At 39.4% G+C, this 23,473-nt stretch overlaps 3 protein-coding genes across 6 annotated transcripts; 2 read left to right on the top strand and 1 right to left on the bottom strand.

The window, feature by feature from the left end:
• The first annotated feature begins 52 nt into the window (after nucleotides 1–52).
• Nucleotides 53–9,364, top strand: neto2b (neuropilin (NRP) and tolloid (TLL)-like 2b). Of its 3 annotated transcripts, none has more exons than XM_086298433.1 (12): nucleotides 53–374; nucleotides 1,509–1,565; nucleotides 1,766–1,915; nucleotides 2,256–2,504; nucleotides 2,607–2,654; nucleotides 2,806–2,933; nucleotides 5,374–5,475; nucleotides 5,735–5,861; nucleotides 6,146–6,259; nucleotides 6,744–6,874; nucleotides 6,977–7,069; nucleotides 7,158–9,364. In XM_086298433.1, the coding sequence occupies exons 1-12, from the start codon at nucleotides 365–367 to the stop codon at nucleotides 7,602–7,604; spliced, it is 1,656 nt and encodes a 551-aa protein (XP_086154559.1). In that variant the 5' UTR covers nucleotides 53–364; the 3' UTR covers nucleotides 7,605–9,364. The 3 variants fall into 3 exon arrangements, with proteins under 3 accessions (XP_086154559.1, XP_086154558.1, XP_086154557.1); XM_086298432.1 differs by having other exon boundaries at nucleotides 1,209–1,565; XM_086298431.1 differs by having other exon boundaries at nucleotides 53–1,565.
• Nucleotides 9,046–15,038, bottom strand: LOC147324561 (uncharacterized). Of its 2 annotated transcripts, XM_086298436.1 has the most exons (12): nucleotides 14,882–15,038; nucleotides 14,695–14,738; nucleotides 13,400–13,463; nucleotides 13,151–13,282; nucleotides 11,507–11,605; nucleotides 11,383–11,432; nucleotides 11,127–11,252; nucleotides 10,965–11,010; nucleotides 10,725–10,796; nucleotides 10,474–10,627; nucleotides 10,313–10,395; nucleotides 9,049–10,221 (listed from the first exon to the last, which is right to left on the bottom strand). In XM_086298436.1, the coding sequence occupies exons 1-12, from the start codon at nucleotides 15,011–15,013 to the stop codon at nucleotides 10,069–10,071; spliced, it is 1,155 nt and encodes a 384-aa protein (XP_086154562.1). In that variant the 5' UTR covers nucleotides 15,014–15,038; the 3' UTR covers nucleotides 9,049–10,068. The 2 variants fall into 2 exon arrangements, with proteins under 2 accessions (XP_086154561.1, XP_086154562.1); XM_086298435.1 differs by having other exon boundaries at nucleotides 9,046–10,395.
• Nucleotides 15,039–17,474: 2,436 nt separating this feature from the next.
• On the top strand, nucleotides 17,475–22,636 carry LOC147324560 (ADP-ribosylation factor 5-like). Its single transcript, XM_086298430.1, has 6 exons — nucleotides 17,475–17,693; nucleotides 18,332–18,412; nucleotides 18,530–18,639; nucleotides 20,386–20,457; nucleotides 21,203–21,328; nucleotides 21,445–22,636. Exons 1-6 carry the CDS (start codon nucleotides 17,627–17,629, stop codon nucleotides 21,529–21,531), a joined length of 543 nt encoding a protein of 180 aa, XP_086154556.1. The 5' UTR covers nucleotides 17,475–17,626; the 3' UTR covers nucleotides 21,532–22,636.
• The last annotated feature ends 837 nt before the right edge of the window (nucleotides 22,637–23,473 follow it).

Below are 23,473 nucleotides of genomic sequence, written 5' to 3'. Positions count from 1 at the left end.
TACTCATAACTGATGAGGCACATGCGCAATCAGCTTTCCCCTACAGTCTAGCGCCAACTGAGCTCAATCTTTAAACCGCGAGCAGCTGCAGACTGATCATCCGTTTGTTTGAGGCTGAGTCTCATACACCGAGCTGGGCAGGAAAACTGTGCAAACTTCTGATTCTGATGACGAATCAGAAGTTAATCTGCTCTTTTTCGCACCTGAGTCGCTCTCAGTTTGACCAACACGACAAGGATGAAAGTTCGGATTTTCTAAATCAGTAGTTTTAACGTGCGGTAATCCGTACTACTGACATAAACAGGGGATGTGAGGGACAAGTTTGAAAACAGAAAAACTCATAAAAAGGAGCTCAGCGGCGAGGATGTACGCAGGTAAGAGAAATCATCCATATTTTCGCACTTTAGAGCAGATCGCGTATTTATTTACTTAAATGTCTGAGGGGGAAAGAGAGAGTTGTTAGAAACGCGGGTGTCTCAAATCTGGTTTTTAGGGGTTTTTTCTTGGCTGTTTTCTGACATGTTTGTGTAGTTACTTTGTGCAAAGAAATCGTTTTTTTTTTTTCTTTGTTTTGAAAGTTTCTCTTGTGCATCGATTCGTGGTGCTGAAGTAACAGCTCCCCACACTTGCTCGGTGCAGTTACTCCAAAAAAGTAAGAAAAATAAACAACACGGATTTTTCTTTAAAAAAAAGTAGGAAATCCGTTTTTCCCCTTTTGCGTCAGCGTGTGGTGGCTCAGTGCCTGGGCGAGTGGAGGATTTGGGCTGCTGTTGCTGCCTCTGTTCCTCTTCTGCACCCACTTAATATGTTCTCAGAAGAAGGGCTGCAAGTAAATTTTACATGCAGCATGGCAGTGAGCCACACATCTTATTTACCTTATTGTACAACAATAATGAATTGAAAACAGAGTCCGAAGTTATAAATCTGCCTGTTTCCCAGGTCACAAGCTGTGACAGACAGAACATGCAGCACGAACGTCCACAGCCTATATCATAACTGTCATTTTTGTTTTGCTTTTTGTCCCTGGATGTGCAGCAACATGCCAACATGCCACTTTGGTGAAAACTCAAAGCAAGTTCTAAGCAGACTGGTGCCCCTGGGCAAGATGATTTATTTGGGTCACATTTTATGTAATAGGTACAAATGTGGTGCAAGATATGATTTCATGAAACTTTTTTTTTCTTTTTTTAATGCATATTTACCATTAGGTGTCCTTGAACAGCTTCTTGGCAGACAGCAGTCCTCTCACCCAGCATAAATCTTGACGAAAAAAAAGAGGATGCAAAGATAAGAGTAAGAGTTAAGGAAGCAGATGGTAGAAGCAGCTTGTTCTCTCACTCCCAAGCTTTGAACCCCACACCCTTGCCTTTAATATACATTCAAGGATTCTGCTGAGTGTACTGAAACATAAAGCACAGACAAAGAAATCCTGCTAAGCTCTCGTTTCCTTTATTCCTTGATTGTACCTCTCCTTACTATGATTTCACACACTGTTGACTTCTGTACAGTCTGGATATTTCTCCTATTCATTGAGGGGGGATTTGCACTGGTGCAAAAGATTAAAGGTAAGATTGCAATCTTTATTCTGCTCCTTTGACAAATGGACTCCTTTATACATTTCCATATTCTTCTTTAATTTGCGATGTATTTATTTATTTATTACACAATTGTGTCCATAACTGCATTTTAGATGTCAGCAGCTTTTACCCGGATAATTTTTTGTAGGTTTGAATGCCTTGTGTTGCTTGGTTTTCATAATGTGCAGATTCAGGTGCAGGGTCGAAAGCAGTTAACCCTTCTCTACGAGCGCGTCACTGTGGAAACTGGGTACGAACCACTGATGGCGGCACTTTCAGTTCCCCAAATTACCCAAATACGTACCCTCCAAACAAGGAGTGCCTCTATGTGCTGGAAGGTAACTGATGAGAAGCACACAGCCCAAGCTGAAAAACAGTTCAGATATTGGGACATATTCTTGTATTGGCTCGGATTGGCTCTGCGGGAATCCGATGCCATCGACACATATAAAACCTATTATGTACAATGCCTCATTTTCCTCTTTTGTCATTAAAGACAAAACTGTGTTATTTTAATGTATCGTTCATTAACTTCTCAACCAGTAATGATATATAAAGAACATACGAGACAGAGTAGCATCTGAAAGGAGCAAACGTGTCTTTCTTGTTGCCGTTTTTATAGCGTTTTGTATTCCTGAATCGGCTCTGACAGTAAAAGAGTGCCAATTGTTCCCCCAGCCCTGCCTCGCCAGAGAATAGAGCTGATGTTTGACGAAGTCTTCCACATCGAGGCGTCGTTCGAATGTCGCTTCGACCACATCGAAGTGCGGGACGGTCCCTTTAGTTTCTCCCCGCTCATCAATCGCTTCTGCGGATCAGCCAGTCCTGGACTCATCCTGTCGAGCGGACGCTTCATGTGGATCCGCTTCTTCAGTGATGAAGAGCTGGAGGGGACTGGCTTCCAGGTCCAGTACAGCTTTGCTGCAGGTGACTAAAATGCAGAGTGGATGTACCATTTTCACACTGCTCAAAAACAAATAGCCTTTCCGGACCAGTGATTCTGTGCTCTTCTTATTTCTCACCCCGAAGATCCTGAATTTCATCTGCATGTGGGAGGACTTTTAAACCCCATCCCAGGTAGTGCAACAGCATGTATAAGAAAACCCATGCAGCTCCAGGTGTACATCTTTAGACTGCCATGTGAAATAAAGTTGTTACTTTCCATCTGATCACATGTCCTCCTTTTTGCTTCCACTTTGTTTCTTGCCAACTGTCGTCTCTGGGTCAGATTGCCAGTTTGAGCTGTCTGGAGCTGACGGTGTAATCCGTTCAAGTCAGGTGGACGAAGAGTCCAAAGTGAAGCCAGACCAGGCAGTGGATTGCATCTGGACTATACGTGCCCCAACAAAGAACAGGGTAAGATATTGAAATGACATCGTTAAATTTGCATTTATACATCCAGTTCTCCATTTCTGCGTTTTCAACTGAGTGATAACTGAAAGTTTTAAAAAGGAAAAGCAGAAAGGAAAGGAAAATAAAGGAAAGGAGAAATATTTCTTCTCAACAAAATGAATTTAAGGAGAGGGGATATAATTCATTGGGAACAAAATGACAAACAGTACAGTGGAATGAAAGATGAGTCTGCAGCCTGCAGCTTATTTTGCTTTCTGCTTTCACCCTTCACCCTCTCCATATCTGCTGTGGTGTATTTTTCTATATTCTTTACTTTATTTGAAAAACAAAGCATCCCAAGCATCTTTTTTTTTATATCAAGCAACTACTAATCTGCAGCTTATGCATATAAATAATAAACATGTGCATCGATAATCTGACAGTCAGCTTAAGTACATCTGCAGTAAAGCTGAGTCAAAATGATTTATATCAGTGATGATTCAACTGTCTTCTGTTGGCAAACAGAAACTAGCTGAATTACAAACCCATGTTGTAAAAAGCTGTGAAATGTAAATAGGAAGGGAATGCAATGCTTTGCAAATCTCATGCTGTATGTTATTTACAAGAGAACATGTTAAATGGTAAAGAGTTTAAATATTTCACCATCTACAGTGCATTTTCAAAAGATTGAGAGAATTTGGAGAAATCTCTGTGCAAGGGACAAAGCTGAAAGCCAGAATTGGATGCTGTCATAGTTTAGCAGATTGAGGATCCAAATGCAGACTCTGACAGGCAGACCTCGATGTAGCAAGAACCAAAAATGCTAAACGTCCATTAAGAAGGCAACTGAAAGTTGGGAACACACGGGGAGAGAAACATTAACATACAGACAGAGACAAAGGGAGTCACTAAGCCTGTCTATACAAGCTGACACACTAAAGGCTAATCATGAGGGTTGGGAAGAGGTAGGAAATGAGAAACAGCTAAAGACAAATTAGAGACAACAGAAGTGAAACTAGAAATAAAACACAAAAAAAGGAAGTCACATACCTACCACAGAGATAAGACCTTAGCACACTCATATTTGACAAAGACATGAAGGTAAAGCCAGGAAAATAAACATGAAACAACTATGCTAAATCGACCCAAACCAGAAAATAAACTGAAAGGCCCAAGATACATAAAGATCAAGTTTAACAGTCAACTAAGAACCATAAAATAATAGTATTCAGTTAATAAGGCTCAAACTCTGGAACATGACAGATGCCCATAATCTTCAGGCTCTCAGATGGCACTGCATCAAAAACAGGTGTGAGTCCGCCACGTAAATAACTGCATGAGCTCCAAAATCACTGTCTGTGAACACAGTTTGGCAAATCAAAATTTCAAACTATTTTTTTGGAAAACTTGGGCGCTGCTTTCTCTGGACTAAGGAGGAGAGGGACCATCTGTCTTGTTATGAGCCAGAGCAGACATGAGCGCAGACTTAAAAAGCATGAATCTTTGATGGAAGTGAAGTAGTACCTATGGAAGTGGCTGTACAGGTACCATGTATATGATATCTTTTTCAGATAAGGCCTTCTATATTTCAGCAAGACAAAACTAAATGTACTGCACGCATATGTCAACATCATAGCTTTGTAGCAGAATTTCTCGGATGCCAAACCGGCCTGTCTGCAGCAGAGACTTTTCATTAAATCAAAACATTTGAATCATTAAGCAAAAGCTACAACAAAGAATGCCCAGGACTGCTGAGCAGCTAGAATCCTACATCAGGCATGAACAGAACAACATTCCTCTCCTAAAAGTCCAGCAGCTGATCCTGCGCTTCCTAGGACGGCGATCTTTTGGACAAAGATCTCAGATGTTGTTCCTGAGATCTGCTGGAGGCACTCGTCCCGTATGGGGGTACCACTGTTGCCTTCACCCTTCACGTCTTCTTGAGCTCCTCTCTCAGCCCGTGGTACTTCTCGAGCTTCTCGCGTACCTTTTTCCTGATGTTGTTATCACTCGATAGAGCTACATCTATCACTACAGCTGTCACTACTATGTCTGGTTGGTTAGCCATCACCAGTTTGTCTGCCTGCATCTGGAAGTCCCACAGGATCTTAGCTCGGTCATCCTCAACCTCCCTAGGGGGCATATCTCATTTTGACCTCAGGACTTCCAGGCCACTTCCAGGCCCTGTAGACTACAACAGCCACTTGGTGATAGCGTTCCACGTATGTCCTTGCCTGCTAGCTCCAGCATGCAGCTGGGGTCTTGCCTGGTGTGGTAGACCCCAACCTCTATGGAAATGGCAGGAATATTGTTCCCAGTTTAAACAGTTGACTTGTTTTTCATGTTTATGGGATTTACAAATCATTGGATTCCTTTTTTATACAGCATCCCGACTTTTTTGGAATCAGGTTGTGTGTGAAAAATGAAAAGTGTACACTGTTTCCCTCTCCATTACTCATTCCAGATTTACCTGCGATTTTTGGAATACCAGATGGAAAACTCCAATGAATGTAAGAAGAACTTTGTGGCTGTTTATGATGGCAGTAATGCCATTGAGGATCTAAAGGTAATTCTTTGCATAACATCATAAATATTACTCTGTCTCTGCCTGACGCACTAAGTTTGTTGCGCATTACATTGCACTATGCTTTCAGGTCTGAGGTTCTTCTTCTGCTACAGGATTTATCTTTCTTTCTTTGCCATACATGCTCCTTTTTAATGCCATATTTAAATCACAAATATGTAGCAACTGTTCTACAGACCTTGGCCTCATTGAGTCCGCACATCAACATCCATAAAAGAAAGTGGTGTGTGGTTTCTTGCAGGCCAGGTTTTGTAGTACAGTAGCTAATGACATCATGCTGGACACTGGTGTGGGAGTAGTGAGGATGTGGGCTGATGAGACAAGCCGTCTCAGCCGCTTCCGGATGCTGTTCACATCTTTTGCTGACCGTGAGTGTCTCCTTCAGATTATTCTTTCCCCCCTGCCCATCATTTTGCTTTTTCAGCTGCGATGGGAAAGTACATGTATTAAAGATACGGTGCATATTTTGGTGGTTACTTTTAATCACTGCACCTTATATAGTACGTCTTAGCAATAGGAAATAATAATAGTTCTGATAAGCATTTTATAGTTGGATCTCTGATAAGGACATGCCACATTCTTTCTGCTTGTAGCTTTCGATGCTTTGTCAGGTTGTACACATACTTCATATACACTTGTGTTTGTGTTTTAGCACCCTGTATGAGCGGTGCGTTCTTTTGCCACACTAACATGTGCATCAACACTTCTCTGGTGTGCAACGGCATACAAAACTGTGTCTTTCCTTGGGACGAAAGCAACTGCAAAGGTACCTCGATTCTGCTGAAGCCTTTTGGCAGAAATGCTTTCTTTGGTCTGCTGTGATGTGTTATGCTGTGTAATTCTGTCATGCTTTGTGAAATGATGGATGTCATGTCTGCCTTTGTTGTGTCACATTGAGTCTCCTTGAGGATCATTATGAAACACACACACCGGCTGCAGCAACTACAGAACAGTTAATATCGATGTGTTTCCACTTGGCAGGAAAAGCACAATCTCATAGTTTTGACGCGTTTCCAACTGAAAGGCCTTCAAGGCTTTTTGGCTAATAAGTGGATCTTAAGCATTTCTAGTGCTGGGATGGGTGTTTATCAGTGCCTTAGCTTTTAGTAACTGCTTTGAATTGTTCCTGGCATCCAGAGATACGAATTGTGTTGACACAGGAGGGAACAAGTAAATGACTAATGCACTCTCGGTGCCTTTGAAAGCCTCTGATATTTTTAACTCTTTATGTCGTCATTTCAATCCTCCAGAGAAAAAGAACAAAGGTCTTTTTCACCAGATCACAAAGACTCACGGGACAATAATCTGTGTGTCTACGGGGGTGGTGCTGTTACTCCTAATTGTCTCCATTCTGGTGCAAGTCAAGCAGCCACGTAAGAAGGTATTTAAGAAAATTTGTTGTCGAATTCTTCTAACATCATCCCACTAAATTTTTCTCATAGAAACTACAAATAAAATAGTGATTCCCTGTCATATTTTAAAGGTGTTGGTTCGTAAGAACAACTTGTTTCCTCGTGCTGACTTCCAGGAGGTGTTTGACCCTCCTCACTATGAACTCTTTAATCTCAGAGACAAGGTCAGTTTTAATGCTTTTACACATTATATTATTGGTACATGTTTATATCGTTTTAAAACTACTAATTTATTAACGTTGTCCTTCACAGGAGATTTCTTCAAGAGACCTTGGGGAGTTGTCAGAGGAGCTCCAGTCCCTACAAGCGCTCAGGAGGTCCTCGTCAGGATCGCGCTGCATACACGAACACCATTGTGGCTCTCTGGCCTCTATCAACTCCATTAAAGGCAGCCTAGGGGCGCAAGGCCTGGGAAGGGGATCCATGGAGCTTCCACCTTTCAGAGTAGACTTCCAAAACTCCTTGCCTCCCCTAAGAGATTTCAACAGCAGTCTGAGGAAGAAGAGCTGGCCCAGTATGAAATCAGGCCGAATGCAGGGCCATCATGGTATGGGAGAGAGAGCTCTGGGGCGGCAGGACAGAGTAATGGAAGAGGAAGAAGAGGAGGAGGACGGAAGGTATGATGTGTATGTGCGGAGAGGCGGAAGCCGAAGAGGCTATGAAATAGCCCAGCAAAGATCCCTGTCCATGGACTTTTGAGGAGAAAACACAAGATCTGCGTTAGGGTAGGTAAACACTGCCTCAACTTTAGGGAGGAGCTTTTCAAGTTTACAGGAAAAAGGAAAAAGAAAGAAAACCAATGGCTTGTGCAAGTACACTTTCCTTCTTCTCAGTAAGGCTGGAAAACATAGGCTCTGTTAAGGAGCAACAAGAAGATCCTCAGGCACTGCCAAATCTGCTTATATACTGAAACAGCAAACAGAGAGCTGTTATCAAGTCTCTGACACTGGTGTAAAAGTGAAACTAAAAGAAAAAGCTGTATAGTGTTCTTGTCTTGATGTATTTTGTTGAATACATTTAACTGTAACGCGAATAGATGTTGTGGAAGTATGTTTTGAGTCAGTGTGTAGAAGAAGTGTGATTACATTTTGAGTATTAGTGAAAAAACTACATTGGTTAAAAACAAAAAGGTAATTTCCACACCTCTGACTTAGGAAAAGTCAGCTCCGAGTTAAAGTCGGTTTTAGTTTTACTGAAGGAAAGTCTGGTTGTTCTGCAATCCCCTTTTGGGCATGTTGCACAAGTACACAGGTTGGAAATTTTACAATTATGTCACTCTTCAGTGACACACCTGACCTTATGAAAACCGGAAAACTAGGTTTCTTTTTACAATCTTTAAAAACAAATGGGTTACCAGATCTTAACACAGTGGGGGAGAAGCCAACATAGTCCTGTTAATTAGCAAGGAGGGTATTTAGGAATTAAACCATTTAATAAGAAATGAAACCATGTGAGTACTGACCTCAAAGAAAGTGTTTGAATGGAGAAAGTTAGACATGGTTCGCCTGGTTTCACAGTGGATCTAAAATGCTGTATTCCAATGTTTTCATGTGTTGTGATCTTAAACACAGTGTCTCTGAAATTCCCACAGAACCTCTTACATAACCTTGTAGCTGGCACAAACCTCATTTGGAAAGCCTTGCGGTGTAGTCAGCATACCTCTGCAGTTCATTTGTCATCCTCAAAAAAATTCACTGGACCAATAATTAATGGGGCAACATAGTTTGTCTGCATAGACATAGACAAAAGCCTGACAGTGCATTCTCAGTGCTAGTGTGTGTGCTGGTAACACAGTGTTATACAATTCTCATTTGACCTCTAAGGATAGACTTATAAACTCACGATTAAAGGCTTCCAGTTAAGTTTCTATGCACTGGCTACTTTGTACACAATAAAAGCTATGATCAAACAAGTGATAGATAACGTAAATGGGTCAGTCATGATAATGTACTCTGTTTTATATGCTTCCATAAGTTGACCTTGTTTGTAGGGAATATGCATTATCAGCTCCGGTACACAGTCTTTTTTTTTTCTTTTTTTTATCTCAACATCCATGAATAGGCACGATATCTGGAACACCTCAGGTAATAAATGACTCCAGAGAAATAGGTCAAAAGGTACAGGAGATGTAGGATTATTGCTATATAATAACTCTCTGTGTGACAATAGTTAAGCCTGTCTTCAAAGGTGTGTCTCATTCTTTTCTCAGTTTGATCAACGCTGGGAAAATATCTGCACTAAGGAGCTAAAGAAGTTTAAGTTGGGTTTTTTTGTCTGATTTTTTTTAGATTGTTACAAGCCCTGTGTGCTTATAGTCACCACAAATAGTTTGAAAGCCATAATCATTTGTTTGTTGTTGTTTTTTTACTACTTTTAATTCATTTATAAAAACATTTTTACTTTGTCACAGTTGGTTAGGCTGATTCCTTTCAAATTAAAACTGTAATATTCTACAAACACTTTTGCTTATGCTTCATGATATCCATCTATCACCTGCAGGTGAATGTCTGGGATGGGGAAAAAACAACAATGCTTGACCAGAACTGAACCTCAAGTTTACTTTTAGATTGCAGTACAGTAAGTCAGGTGATAACTTACATTAGAGCAGCAGGTTGGCATGCAGTTTTTCCACCATTCAGAGTATCCAGAGGTAGACAAGAAGGCTTGGGAAATGTTTATAAAAACTGTTTACTGTAACTATGATTGGAAAGAATGACGTCTAATGTTTAGCACAGTTTTTGCCTTGTACTACAGACGATGCTGAGGAGTCAAGAATAAAAAGCACTTCATTGATCAAAATAAATAAATGTGGTAAAACATAATAACATAGAAATTAAACACAAATAGGTCTGTAATTGTAAAATAACATCTTTATAAGTCTTTAATAAAACTATACAAGCAGTTTTTTGGCCTCATTGATAAGAAAACGTGCTGCTGCACTATGACTTAGTACACGTCAGCATCAGCAGCTGTAAATGAAAATATAGCAACAGCTTGTTTAAAGTCTTTGAGTTTCCTTCATCACTTTGTTCGGTGTTTTTTCATCTTCAGTCCACAAAAAAACTCCTTTCAGTCCAAAGTGTGCAGGCAGACCGGGCTCCTAAGGCCAGAATGATGTATTGCAGCACGACATGGTCCATCCATGTGTTTATAGTCCAAAGCATTAAAACGAGGTCCTCAATGACTCCTCAAAAAAGGGCATGTGATTATAGGCCACCAAGGGTGTGCTCTCTCCAAGAACAGCCTCTGTGAAGTTGGGCCTTCTCCAGGCGTACACCATGCTGTTCAGGAAACCTTGTAGAGACACGCTGGCAGCCTGCAGTAAACAAAAGCAATATTTTAGCCTGCAAATCTGCCATCTGAGGACATTTTAACCTACTCACTGAAAAGCTGTAACTAAAACATACCTGTAGCATATAAACACCAAATAAACTGTATTGTTCAACGTTTGTTCTCATCAACAAGGTAGATAGCAGGATGAGGAAAAGCGCTACAAGAAGAAGAAACATCAGTTTAATTTTGTCTTAAAGTTGATATTTACACTAGCTTTGTGCGTGCATTTGTGTACCTGGTGCCCAGCAGATTAGGATGACTGTCACCATATTCCTTGAGGTAGAAATTGCTCTTTTCATTCTTCTTCTTGAACGCCCATCTCCCTCCACTGGAAAAAGCCCCTCCGGATCTCGTCTTTCATACCACTTACCAACCTTATAGTAAATAATCTGAACCAAAACAGGAAAAAAACATTTGTTTCATCAGATTACACTGGTATTTAAACTTGCTTGTTATGTTACAGCAATGTGATTGTTAGTAACTCACAGAGCAAGACACCAGCACCGGTATCACCACAATGAAAAGAAAAGCTCTGATGAAAACGTCATGGATTATCTCCTGTGGGCAAAAGAGAATTATGTATCAAAAATATGCTTATACAAAATGTAACAATGCTAAAGAGCATTATTATTCTGTTAAACAGAGACTATACGCACACACACTACAACAGAGGCCTCAATAAAAGAAAGTGTGTTAAAGGGTTTCATAAGACAGCTGTACACTCACAACATCTGAGCAGGATTCCCTCCAGACGTGCAAGAACAAAATACAACTGTGAAAAAGAGAAAATCAAAAAAGGTGAGAAACACAAGGGAACAGACCCATTTCACTGCTGTGACGTCTTTGAAAGATTTTGAAGGAGGCTGAATCTCTGGGTTGTATGCTCACCTGGTGCAATACGTGCTATCGTTACTGGAGACCCGATTTGGCAAGCTGCTGGTAGCTGGAATCAGCAAAGTAGCTTTCATGAAAGGAGTGAGCACATATGCTAAGTAAAGTGCAAGTGGGATCAACCTGTTATATTGGGCAGAAGATAGAGAAGAAGAATTAAATTGTGCACATATGGGATACCATATGGTGGGTTAGGTAAAAACTAAAGCATTTATTAATTCATTTATTTTTTGAAAAAGTGGTTAAAACTTACCACACAATGGCATACACAGGTATGACTATTTCTGGTCTTCGACCTGTATTCTGCAAAACAAGAAAATGTCAGTGAATCTGGCTTCTGGACAAATTATGATCACCAGATGCAGCGAATGCCTCACCAGATCATCATCCGCTGGTCTTTCTCTCCATCCTTGGATTGCATTCTTTGACTTCCAGGCGTAAACGACCACCAGCAGGAATGAAATGAAATAAAATGTCTGGAACAAAACACAAAGAACAACGCAAAATGTGACAGTTTTACCAATAAAGTAGTTTTAGACCAAGCATTGATATTTACTTTAGAGTAAATGTCAGTTAAATATAATTTATGTGAATACTGATGAGCTCTGGTTCTCAGAGAACAACTTTATACTTGAAGATTTCTCAGTTGGTTATGCTGATTCTTAGGACCAGTGTCCGACAAACGTGCAAGAGGACCTTTATCTTTACGAGGATGATCTTTATGAAGCAACGTGAGGACATTTTATTATTTGATTTTACATCTGCTGCTTGTAAAATGAAATGAGATATTTTTTTCTTTTTTTAAACATGGTTCTTTGTATAAGAAGGATATGAAGTATAAATACAGCTATTTATTTAAATGTAAATGTAAGGTACAGTAAACCTCTGCTGACATACCTGCAGACATAAAAATGAGATGCTACATTAGCTGAATTTTAAAATGTAGGGCCATATAAAAATGATTTAATACCATGCTCCTTTAGGATTTGCAGTGGATGTTTGTTATCTTATAGCAGGGGTCCCCAACTCCAGGCCTCGAGGGCCAGTGTCCTGCAGGTTTAGATCTCACCCTGGGTCTACACACCTGAATCAAATGATTAGTTCATTACCAGGCTCTGGACAACTGCAAGACATGTTTAGGAGGTAATTTAGCCATTTGAATCAGCTGTGTTGGCTCACGGATAATCTAAAAACTGCAGGACCCCGGCCCTCGAGGCCTGGAGTTGGGGACCCCTGTCTATATATTATAGCATGTAAACTAAATTTGGAATTTAATGAGTCTGTTGAAGTGCATAAAGACTCTGAACCCCAAAATAAGGTAACCTTAAGTTAGGAACCGGTTCAGTTCATTTTTTTTCTTTCTTTTTCTATATTGAACTCTTAAAAAGGTTAAATATTTTCCATATCTGCATTTTGAAAGAATTCCACAATCTGAGCTAGAGGAATTTGAGAGTTTGGTCCTACAAAACATTCTTTTCTTTTCTTTCCTTTTTCTGTTGCTTTTATGTACAATCAATATCTACTGTCCTTAATGCTTATCAATCTAAATTCTAACGAGAACTCAAAAGACTTTAGTCAACCGAGTTCACAATGGACATTGCCAGTTAGAAATTTATGCTGAGAACAACTGTTATGAAAAGCATGTGGAGCTCCTCCTCTCAGCCTGAGGGATGAACGTGAACATGTTTGCATAACAGGGAACGTGACACAGCAAAACTGCTCACTATGTCATTTTATAGAGGCAATATAAGGAACATGTGTTTTTGATTTACTTTACTGCTTGAACTACGTGATATGTCCTCAGTGCCTTTAGAAAACGTTATATTATTTGACAATAATCTGATTTTTTACTCTGTAAATGTTGATTGTTATAGCAGGAAGTACCAAAAGGAATGTGAAACCACCTAAACGTTGCCAACCTGTTTAAGATTAAACTACTCCCCCACCAAAACGCAATCCTGTTAATGATTTATTTGCGGTGGTAAAAGCCTGATCAAACAATGAAATAAACTATTGCTCACCAGTGACAGCGGCAGGCCGTATTGGCAGATGACTATACTGTTGTCAAACGGTATTTTGTTCATGACACTCGTGGACATCAAGATCAGAGCAGCTAGGAGGTCGGCGAGAGCAAGCTGCACCAGGAGGTGTACCTGCAAAACAGTACGCATGAAGGCTTGTGCAGTGTTGACAAACTACATAGTTCCTTATGCACAGTAATAATTAATTTCATTAAATAATCCATTAGTAATGCATACACCTAGACTCACCTGCTCTTTTAGATGCTGCCATCTTGCTATGGAAACCACCAGGACGGAGAAACTCCCAATCACACTGACGTTAATAAGAAATATGTAAACTATTAAATGACCGCAGGTCATTTGAAGGAAAAGTTTAAAAGAAATGAACAACTAACATTGTGCCAAACCACAGTTCACCCGAATACTGCTCAGGTTACATTAACTTTTCGTACCCTTTATTCAGGTAATACCACTATTATTCAAGCATTCTGTGGCAAGCAGAAGTCTTACAATGAAAATGTTACTTAGCTAAGAAGTATTGTAACAATGTACTCACTATTAGTATTAGTATTAGTATTAAAAGACGTCAACAGCCCTGAAAAGTGACACTGTTGCATTAATGCATATAATTATTATTAGTACTCATGCAAGATCAGGATTTTCTTGCTGTATTAACTTAAAGTATAGCTAATCTTAACTACTCTGGGTAAATATAGGTAATGCTTAGATTTTTAAATTTATTAAAACTTGTTAAAATTATGAAAAGGAAAAGCAGCAGCTGTCACAATTGTAATGCCAACATCTTTTGTTGTTGTTTGTTTTTTATATGAAAGATAACTCAAAATATCAGCAAAATGATTCCCATTAAATTTTCTGCAGCAAATGGGTGAACTTATGATTTTATAAAGTAACTAAAGCTGATAAATGCAGATAAATAAAAAAGTTCAATATTTGCCTTTTGAGAGGTGGAGTAGAAATAGAAAGTGGCAAGAAAAGACTAAAGTACGATATCTCAGTTTAGCGATAGTGATAGACTAAATTTGCTTACATCCAGGTTAACATCACAAAGCATGATGGCTTTTTTTGGGGGGGGGGGGTTTAAACAGACATGTTGCCACATGTCTTAGACATATGGCACCATGTCAACAACAACAATTACAAACTATGTAATTCATTAAAAAAGTTCCTCTCTCCCTTATTCTTGCTTTGCTTTTGTCAAGAAACAAAAAGAAACACAAAAACTCTTCAACAAAGGGTTAGGAGTATCATTGATCTTTAAGGAAGTGTTTAAATTACAGGTATCATCTACACTAAATAACCTAAAACGCAAACATATCAGACGGTGACGATGGATTATGTAAGATAACTGAGAGAATTCAAAGAGAAAGTCCCTGAAATCTCTGCATGGTGCCCTGCTGGTCTCAGTTGATTTTTAAAAAAAATTAGAAACTGTCATAAAGGTAATAACATGCAAAATAAAGTTTCTTGTGTTTGCTATGATCATATTTATGATGATAATAATATGAGGAAGTGCATAGGAGTACCTGGGAGTGAGTAAAACTATGTACACTGTAGAGAGGACATCGATCTGAAAGCAAAATTTGGAAATGCCTGAGTCATTTCAAGGATAAAAGATTTTATTATTTATTTATTTATTTTATTATTTATTATTATTTTCAAAAAAAAAAAAATTAATTAAAGCCCATTAAAAACAATGAATGTAGTGCCTACCTGAGCTCCACTCAGCAAAGTATTTAGCTCCATCCTGAGAAGTAAAAAGTCACATTCGGCATGTGCACAGCTCCATAACCTGCTCTCATTACAGGCCAATGAAAATGTGACTTCTTTGTGTATAGAGTGCATCTATAAAAAGGTGCACCTTGTCACATGTTGTGACTCCGCCTGCTTGACTCAGTGCGTGTGTGTGTTTGTGACAATACTTGGTAATCCCCAGGTAGAGTGGAATTAGTTTGCGCCTTACTTGATGCCTTCCAAGATAATGACCCATTTAGAAGATATAGTAAGACAATGAAACTGGAGTTTTTCTGCACTGTTTGAGGTTTTGCCCTCTTCTGATTATTGCAAACTAAGAAAATAATAGAGAAAGTCTGAGAAAAGTTTTGCATCCCTAACATTCTTCAGTAAAGGTGTCATGTCTTAGTCTAGTATAAAATGAAAGCATACAGCAGATCAAATATTTTTAAGGTTTTCATGGAAACCTAAATCCTAATCTTATTGACTTAGTCCACAGCTGAAAACACATGTGCAATAAAAAAAAAATGAATACTGATAATAAAAAAATATTCTAACTATTTCGTTTTTCTTTCACTTGTATTCTGGGTTACTGACTTTCTGTAAGATGCAGTGCTGACTAATCAGTGTGTCTTGCTTCTTTTTTCTGGAAGCCATAGCCTGAATATGTACATCCTACCCTGTTTAAGTATCACATGGTTTAATAACACAGTTTGTTCTCACACTTTGTTATCTAACACAGTATATTTATAGTAAATTGTAAAGACTTGCTTTACTTTTAGTTCTGGGAGAACAGGAAAGTCACTAGTTTTTTTTCTCTAAAAGTTAAAAAAAAATTGTACTCAATTTTTATTTTGTCAACACAGTGCTTAATTTGTTTACCGCTTTTGTCAAGTACAGTTGGGTAAATAATTATTTGATCTATTTTTGAAATTCTGGGTTTGCTCATTTCTAAAGAAATGAACACTATCTAATTTTTATTGTAGTGTCATTTTAAAAGGAGAGAGGTAGAATATCAAGTAAAAATCAAGAAAAACAATTACATAAAAATTACATAAAATGAGTGTTTGAGACAATGTAGCCAGAGTTCTGACACCCACAGTTTCGCTGTGTGCCCATGTTGCATGCAGATTTCAATCAATCAGTTACAGATACTTATGACCGCAACTCATTATGTGTGCAAAGCGCACCTGTTCACAGAATCAGTTTCTTCCACTCCAACATCTCCATCACCATGAGCAAGGCCAAAGAGCTGTGACAGGACATCGGGGACATTATTTGTAGACCTACACAAGGCTGGAATGAGGAACAAGACCATCACCAAGAAGCTTGGTGAGAAGGTGACAACCATTGGTGCAATCATTTGGAAATGGAAGAAATTTAAAATTACCTTCATTCAGCCTTGGTCTTGAGCATCATACAAGATCTTCATTGGGTCAAGATGATCATGACAGAAAGTGGTGGATCAGTCCAAAATTACACAGAAGGAGACTGTTAATCATCTGGAGACAGCTGGGACCACAGTCGACAAGAAATCTTGAGTGGGTCGGACTAGCAAAATTTCTGTTTATGTAGTATGAATGGCATAGAACAAATGACAATAAGGGAGGTCTTTATCAGTGCAAAAAGGTGTAAAAAAAAAAAAGTATGAAAAGTGCCAAATATATGCCCTCCTGCTGTCTGTGGGCCAGATTAGAGTCTGTGGCGGGCCAGTTCTGGCCCCTGTGTCTTGTGTATGACACCCCTGATCTAAATGATTAAGAGAAGGCTTGGGAAAAACTGCTGTGGTCAGCTGAAACCTAAAACAAGCTATGTGGCATCAATTCAACCTGCTGTGTTTGGAGGAAGAGAAATACAGAGTATGACCCAAAGAACACCATCCCCACAGTCAAGCATGGAGATGGAATCATTATGCTTTGGGGCTGTTTTTCTGATTAGGGTACAGGGCAACTTCATTGCATGCATCGTGAAATCTTGGCTGAGAATCACCTTCCCTCAATGAGAACACTGAAGATGGGTCCAACACACACTGCCAAGGCAAGAAAGGCTGAAGAGGAATCATATTAAGGTAATGGAGTGGGCTTACCAGTCTCCAAACCTCAAGGATTTAGAGTTAGTCAAAATCCCACTTTAGATGTGTGCAAACCTGGTGACCAACTACAAGAAACGTGTTACCCCTGTGCTAAACCAACAAGGGCTTTTTGGGATGTATGCTGATCATAGAAGGGCCCTAAACCGTTTTTGCCATTCGTATATTCTATAGATGCACACACACTCACAGGATGAGGACTGGTCGGTGTATTAGATTACAGTAATTGAACGTCTGTGTTACAGGGACATCTAGTGGTAAGAATTGGGCTCTGCATTTTGTTCATATGAGAGCAGGAAAAAATTATTTAAATTATATTAAATAAACTTTCTTGAATGGTTAAAGACTCTCTCATATCCCGTGTAATACCGCTCTTTATACCGTACAAACAGACCTCAAGGGCAGCACCGTACAAAAGAGTTGTGGTGTTTACAGAGATTGAGTTGATAAAGTTGATTCAAACTTGTGACGTGTGCGTGTTCCACGTTGGCCCGGACGTGGCAGTCGGCAGTGCTCCTGTGTGGAAATCACGGTGAAAAAGCGGATCAGAGATAAAGCAACACAGTCTACGTGTGTGTTCCTGCTGCGGCTTGTGTCACTTCTACTCCCACAAAGTTAAACATCCACGGACAGTTATGGGGCTCACCATCTCGTCCATCTTCGGTCGGCTTTTTGGCAAAAAACAGATGAGGATTTTGATGGGTGAGTGCTAGCTTTAGATAGCGCTGTTAGCTAGTTGTTGATGAGCGTTCGTGGGAGAGCACTTCCCAGACTTCTAAAATTTGGGGGGAGAAAGAGGAGGAAAAGCACAAAGAAGAGACAATTATATTATAATAACTATTGTTGTTCTTAATATTTTGTTGTTTGAGAAAAATAAAAAAAATTTTGTCGTCGTGGGTTTTAATTTTTTATGTGTGTGGTTTAAAAGAAGTTCCGTAGTAAAGTCTGTTAAAAAGCATCATTTTAAAAGAAATTACGTTAAAATACTAAAAGAAAAATCTTATTGAAATGTTATTGTCATTGGCAAATGGGCACTTGAAAGAATAACAGTGCGACGATTAAAGCTGTAAATGTTTTAACTAAAAATGCTAACATACGTTGTTTGACGGTAACTCGTTACGGCGTTTTCACGTTGTTTAACTCGAGTAATTAAGCAATTATCTTCTGATGACGTTTATTTGCGCAAATGGCGTGACAGGGCACGATATTAGTCGACTTCTGGTGAGTGACTGGACTGGAGGAAGACGCTGTTACGCAATCAGTTCAATGTTCAGCACTGACTTGTATTCACTTTTAATATGAATGTTGACTTGTATTTAAACCACGTTGTTTCCCTGCAGTTGGATTGGATGCTGCGGGAAAAACGACCATCTTGTACAAACTGAAGCTGGGTGAAATTGTAACTACCATCCCAACCATCGGTGAGAGACTTTCCTTTAGTTTTCCTTTTACAACTTGAAGTTCAGTTATGGTTCTTTGATGGTTCCCTCCAGTGTTTAGCAGTGTTAAGAGCTTCTTCTTCTTCTTCTTCTGTAAAGGTTTTAATGTGGAGACGGTAGAATTTAAAAATATCAGTTTCACCGTGTGGGACGTGGGTGGCCAGGACAAGATCAGGCCTCTCTGGAGGCATTACTTCCAGAACACACAGGTATGTAATATGACCGTCATGCAGTTTTGTGACAACTTTGGATTAATAGCCTAAAGGTAATTTAGCTCAGTTCAAGCTTATCAAATCTCAATAACAGTTGCTTTAAAGTGCTTTATAGTGGAAGGTAAAGCTCATACAGTGTTAGAGAGAAAACTCCTACAGTCAGGTAAGCCTCAAGAGGAGGCGCTAGGTAACAGCAGGAAGAAAAAACTCAGTCAGAAATACACTTGGTCAAGGAAGCCATCCAGTTGGAGGTGGAGTGAAAGAGAAAGTAAAAAGAAGTGTGTAAGTGAGACGGGCAGTACCGGAGGCAGTCTCCCAGCAGCCTGAGCCTATAGCAGCGCAATTAATGGATGCCCTAGGGCAGCGGTCCCCAACCCCCGGGCCTCGGACCGGTACCGGCCCGTGAGTTGTTTGGTACCGGGCCGCGAGAGTTGAGGCTCAGGTGTGAAATGTATGGTTTTCAGGGTTTTTATCGGTTTTCAGCGTTATTTTGTTATCGTTTTTATCGTTAACTCGGTTTTCCTGGGTCTTTTCACTTGTGTTATGAATAAATCTTCTTTTTTTCGGTACTGGTACTAGTTTTATTTTGTTGTATTTATCCGCGACACCTTAAAGGCCGGACCGGCCTTTAAGATTTATTCATAACACACGTGAAAAGACCAAGGAAAACCGAGTTAACAATAAAAATGATAACAAAATAATGCTGAAAACCGATAAAAACCCTGAAAACCATACATTTCACACCTGAGCCTCAACTCTCGCGGCCCGGTACCAAACGACTCAGGGACCGGTACCGGTCCGAGGCCCGGGGGTTGGGGACCGCTGCCCTAGGGTCATTTGATCAGTACTATCTGTAAGCTTTATCAAAAAGGACAGTTTTAAATCTAATTTCAGTAGTAGAGAGGGTTTCTGTGTCTAAAATCCAAACTGGGAGCTGGTTCCACAGGAGAGGAGCTAAATAGCTAAAGGCTCCGCCTCCCACTTTACTTTAATTCCTTAATAGGGAGCCAATGAAGCCGATATGTGGGAAATATGAGCTCTCGTTCTTGTCCCTGTTAATACTTCTGTTAAAGCATTTTGTATTAGTTTGAGACTTTTCAGGGAACATTTAGAAAAACCAGATAATAATAAATTACAGCAGTTTAATTTATAAATAATAAAAGCACGAACTAGTTTTTAGCATTGCTCTGAGATGGGGTGTTTCTAATTTTAGTGCCGTTACATAGGTGAAAGAAAGCAGTCCTAGATATTTGTTTAATGGGCACATTGAAGGACACGTCCTGATCACAAACAACTCCCGAGATTCCTCGCAGTGTCCCTGGAGGCCAGGTTAATGGGATTCAAAGTAATCATCTGGTTGGATACAATGTTTCTGATGATTACATAATCTCATGTTTGGCATAACAATGTGTCATTGAGCAATAGTAGCAGTTGGCAGCTAAGAAATGCAAAAGAAACAAAAAAAACTAAATGATGGCAACGCAGCCATAATGTTTAAAGCATTTAAAGTATTTGTCAAAATACATAATGACTGGTTTTATTTTATGTGTCTTATATTTCTTGTAGTTTAAGTCATTGCAGTTTCACCAAAGCTGTATGAACATGTCTTTAGTTGTTATCTTGTGGCATGTTTGAGTTGATCTTAAAATCTACATACCAGTACACTGACCATATTTGCTTTTCATTAAATGACCAACATTAAATTCTAATGTAATCACTTCAACAACCTCTCTTGTTGTGCAGGGCCTCATCTTTGTAGTGGACAGCAATGACAGAGAAAGAGTGGCTGAATCAGCAGAAGAGCTGTCTAAGATGGTGAGTTCTTGGCTAAATAAGAAAAACAGTTTCATTCTGTGTAATTCTGTTCCCATCATGCTTTACAGGGACTCAAAACATAAACCTAGTCTTTACAGGATGTACTTGATCCTTAAATATTTGTCCCCTTTTTTGTTTTTTTTGTTTGTTTTTTACTGTTAGATGACTGTCCTCCTTACTGTAGGAGTCTGTTTGTAGTTTGAAGTGCTGATTGATTTGGCCGTGCCTTGGAGAAACATGGATTTCTCATCATATTTTTACTTCTTCTGAGCCATCCAGAAGCAAGTAGTGTCTACTTTCTAGTGTTGCCTCACTGTTACTGGCATAGCCCATGAAAATGAAAGATGTGAGTATATGTGTGCATAAGCCTGTCCCAAAGCCTGTCCCCATTTACATATTGAAAATGGATTGAGGTATGTAAAACTGTAAAGTTTTACAAAATAATCATAGAGTTTGTGGACAAATAGAGTTGTACTGTTTGAGATGAGCATGCAACAATATTTACGGTGTAGAGCCATGAACCCGTGGTCCCAAAATTGAAGCACGGAGGTGGTGGCATCATGATTTAAGATGACTTTGCTGCCTCGATAGGTCCCCGTAGTCAAAGAGAAAAATAACAGTCAAGTTTATCAGGACTTGAAACGACAGTAAAGTCGAATCATTGGTGCCACACAAAGATCTAAACTCAGTAGTTTCACCCCGTTTATTTTGCTATAACATGAAATCTTTAATCTGGTTTCTGCAGCTGCAAGAAGACGAGTTGAAAGATGCCGTTTTGCTGGTATTTGCAAACAAACAAGATCTTCCCAACGCCTTATCGGTCAGCGAGCTGACGGACAAACTTGGCCTTCATGCCCTTCGCAGCAAAACTGTAAGTAATTTGAGTAGAAAACAGTCTTTACACCAGAAAGAAAAAAAAAACACAAAAACAAAAAACAAGCACGTTTGGCGCTCTTTTTACAATCTCACATTATCTCACCCCCACAGTGGCACATTGAGTCTACCTGCGCTACCCAGGGAACTGGGCTATATGAAGGACTTGACTGGCTATCCCAAGAGTTGTCCAAGAACTGAGGAAGGACTGTTTGGATAGAAGAAAGAGACTAAACGCCACAAAATAGGACTGAAGGCACAGACATTCAGTCAAGAAACTTTCAAGCATTAGTGATCACACAAGGGATAAGGCTGGTGGAAAAAATTAATAACTCCTCTTTTTGATTGTGTTATCAGTTACATTATCTCTTGACCTAGTGTCTATTCTCTTTTTGTTCCTACTTATCACCACTTATCATTTCCATTTAATGCCTTGGCTCCTGTCTAGGCAGCATCTGCAGTAATCATTTCCTTGTACTTAGACTTTATCTTCCTCAACCATTTACTAGGAGGGATATGACAAAATAAACTTTATTTAAAGACAATTTATAGGCCACAAACTGTGAATGTTAGACCCAGCCCTGTGGTTCACCTCTGTGTCCTTAATCTAATGGCAACTCATTTTTGAAAAGGCTTGTGCCTTTTAGTCTGAGGTGCAGGAGGATTGCAGTGATTTTGTTACTAGTGTGGAATCACATGTATCCACAAAGGAGCATCGTGCCTTCTGGTCCCTCTTTGCCTAAATCTGAGTAATCCTTTCTTTATCACATTGTTAGGTCATGCTCCCTCCTAATATGCTTTTGTCTCTCTATGCTTATAAAATTATGCAATAAGATGTGGTGGATTGCATGCTGGGGTGCAGCAAAACCAAAGTGAGGACAGATTTCTTTCTGCAACTTATCCTGTTTGAACATCTGCGAATTTGGCTCATTTGCCTTTTTTCACTTTGTTTTTATGAACCACAATGGAAAAAGAGGGAACTTAAGTTCTTTTATCTTGTGATCTTCTATCCTCCCGACAAAAAATCTTTTTACTAAAAGGAGGAAGGAAGCATCTTTTCAGTGTTGACACACCACCAGTGTCATTGCAACACAGTAAAGCAGCATGTTTTTTTTTTTTTTTTTTTTTTCTTTGTTGCTTTTGTCTGTTTCTCAGCTGTTGTACTGTTTTACAAATACTGTGTTACATATCCCATACCTACCCATCAATTTATCTGGGTACATTCCAACTTGTGCTTTAAGATGTTGACACTTGTCAAAAATATTCTCTAACAATATTTTCCAAATAAAGTTAGTGTTTAAAGATATTTTTCCGACTCTGCTCATTGTTGACGACATTCGGTGTAATTTGTCAGTGTTTTTTCAGGGCAGGTCTTTCTTGGCTTTCAGGTTTGTTTCATCATCAGTCAACATCTTTTTATCAGGAACCAGGCTGAGCGGAAGTACCAGTATGTTTTGCGCTGTAACTTGGACAGACCTTGCAAACGGATCTCACCTTCTGCCTGTCTTTGCTTATATATTACTTGCTTTCAAGCCACCACATTTCCTAGCACGTCTTCCTTGGTGTTTGGGTATGACCTAAGGTCATCTGTACAGCGAACTGTACGGCTTCTGCATGTTGAAAATGGCCCTCAGGCAAGCAAGATTTTTTTTTTTTTTTTTTTTTTTTTTTTTTTTTTAAATTAATAAATTTTTTTTACTAATGTAACTAAAGAGTTAAAGGTGAGGAAGCGATTTGACTGTAAACTAACAAACTGAGCTGGAGGAAAATAGCTATCAATGCTTTGAGTAAAACATTCAGCCTACGTGACCTTGATGCAGTTTCCCTTCATTTTGACTGCTAGTGGTATAAGATGGTGACTTGGAGAGAAAAGCAGGATTAGTTATGTGGATTTCTTCTAAATGTTAGTAAATGGCAATTTCCTGAATAAGAGTGTCTGGTCTTTTGTAGCAGTTTGGATGGAAAATGTCAAAGCTAAGTGCCAGGCTGTCAGATGCAGGGATTCAAGTTGAAAGGACTGAATAATAGAGAAGTATAATGACATATGGTGCACTGGAAAGGGCATAAAGGGAGAGCAGCTCACTCACAGCATCTGCTTAAATTAATACCACTGTCAAGTAAAGAGGAAGGGTAAAAAGTGGAC

The sequence above is a fragment of the Aulonocara sp. 'chitande type north' Nkhata Bay genome, linkage group LG7 (genome assembly GCF_057382095.1).
Source record: "Aulonocara sp. 'chitande type north' Nkhata Bay isolate Kocher_YH1m ecotype deep benthic linkage group LG7, A_spYH_male_GT1.1, whole genome shotgun sequence".
In the NCBI taxonomy this organism is placed as follows: domain Eukaryota; kingdom Metazoa; phylum Chordata; class Actinopteri; order Cichliformes; family Cichlidae; genus Aulonocara; species Aulonocara sp. 'chitande type north' Nkhata Bay.
This window is presented reverse-complemented; position numbering and strand designations above follow the sequence as displayed.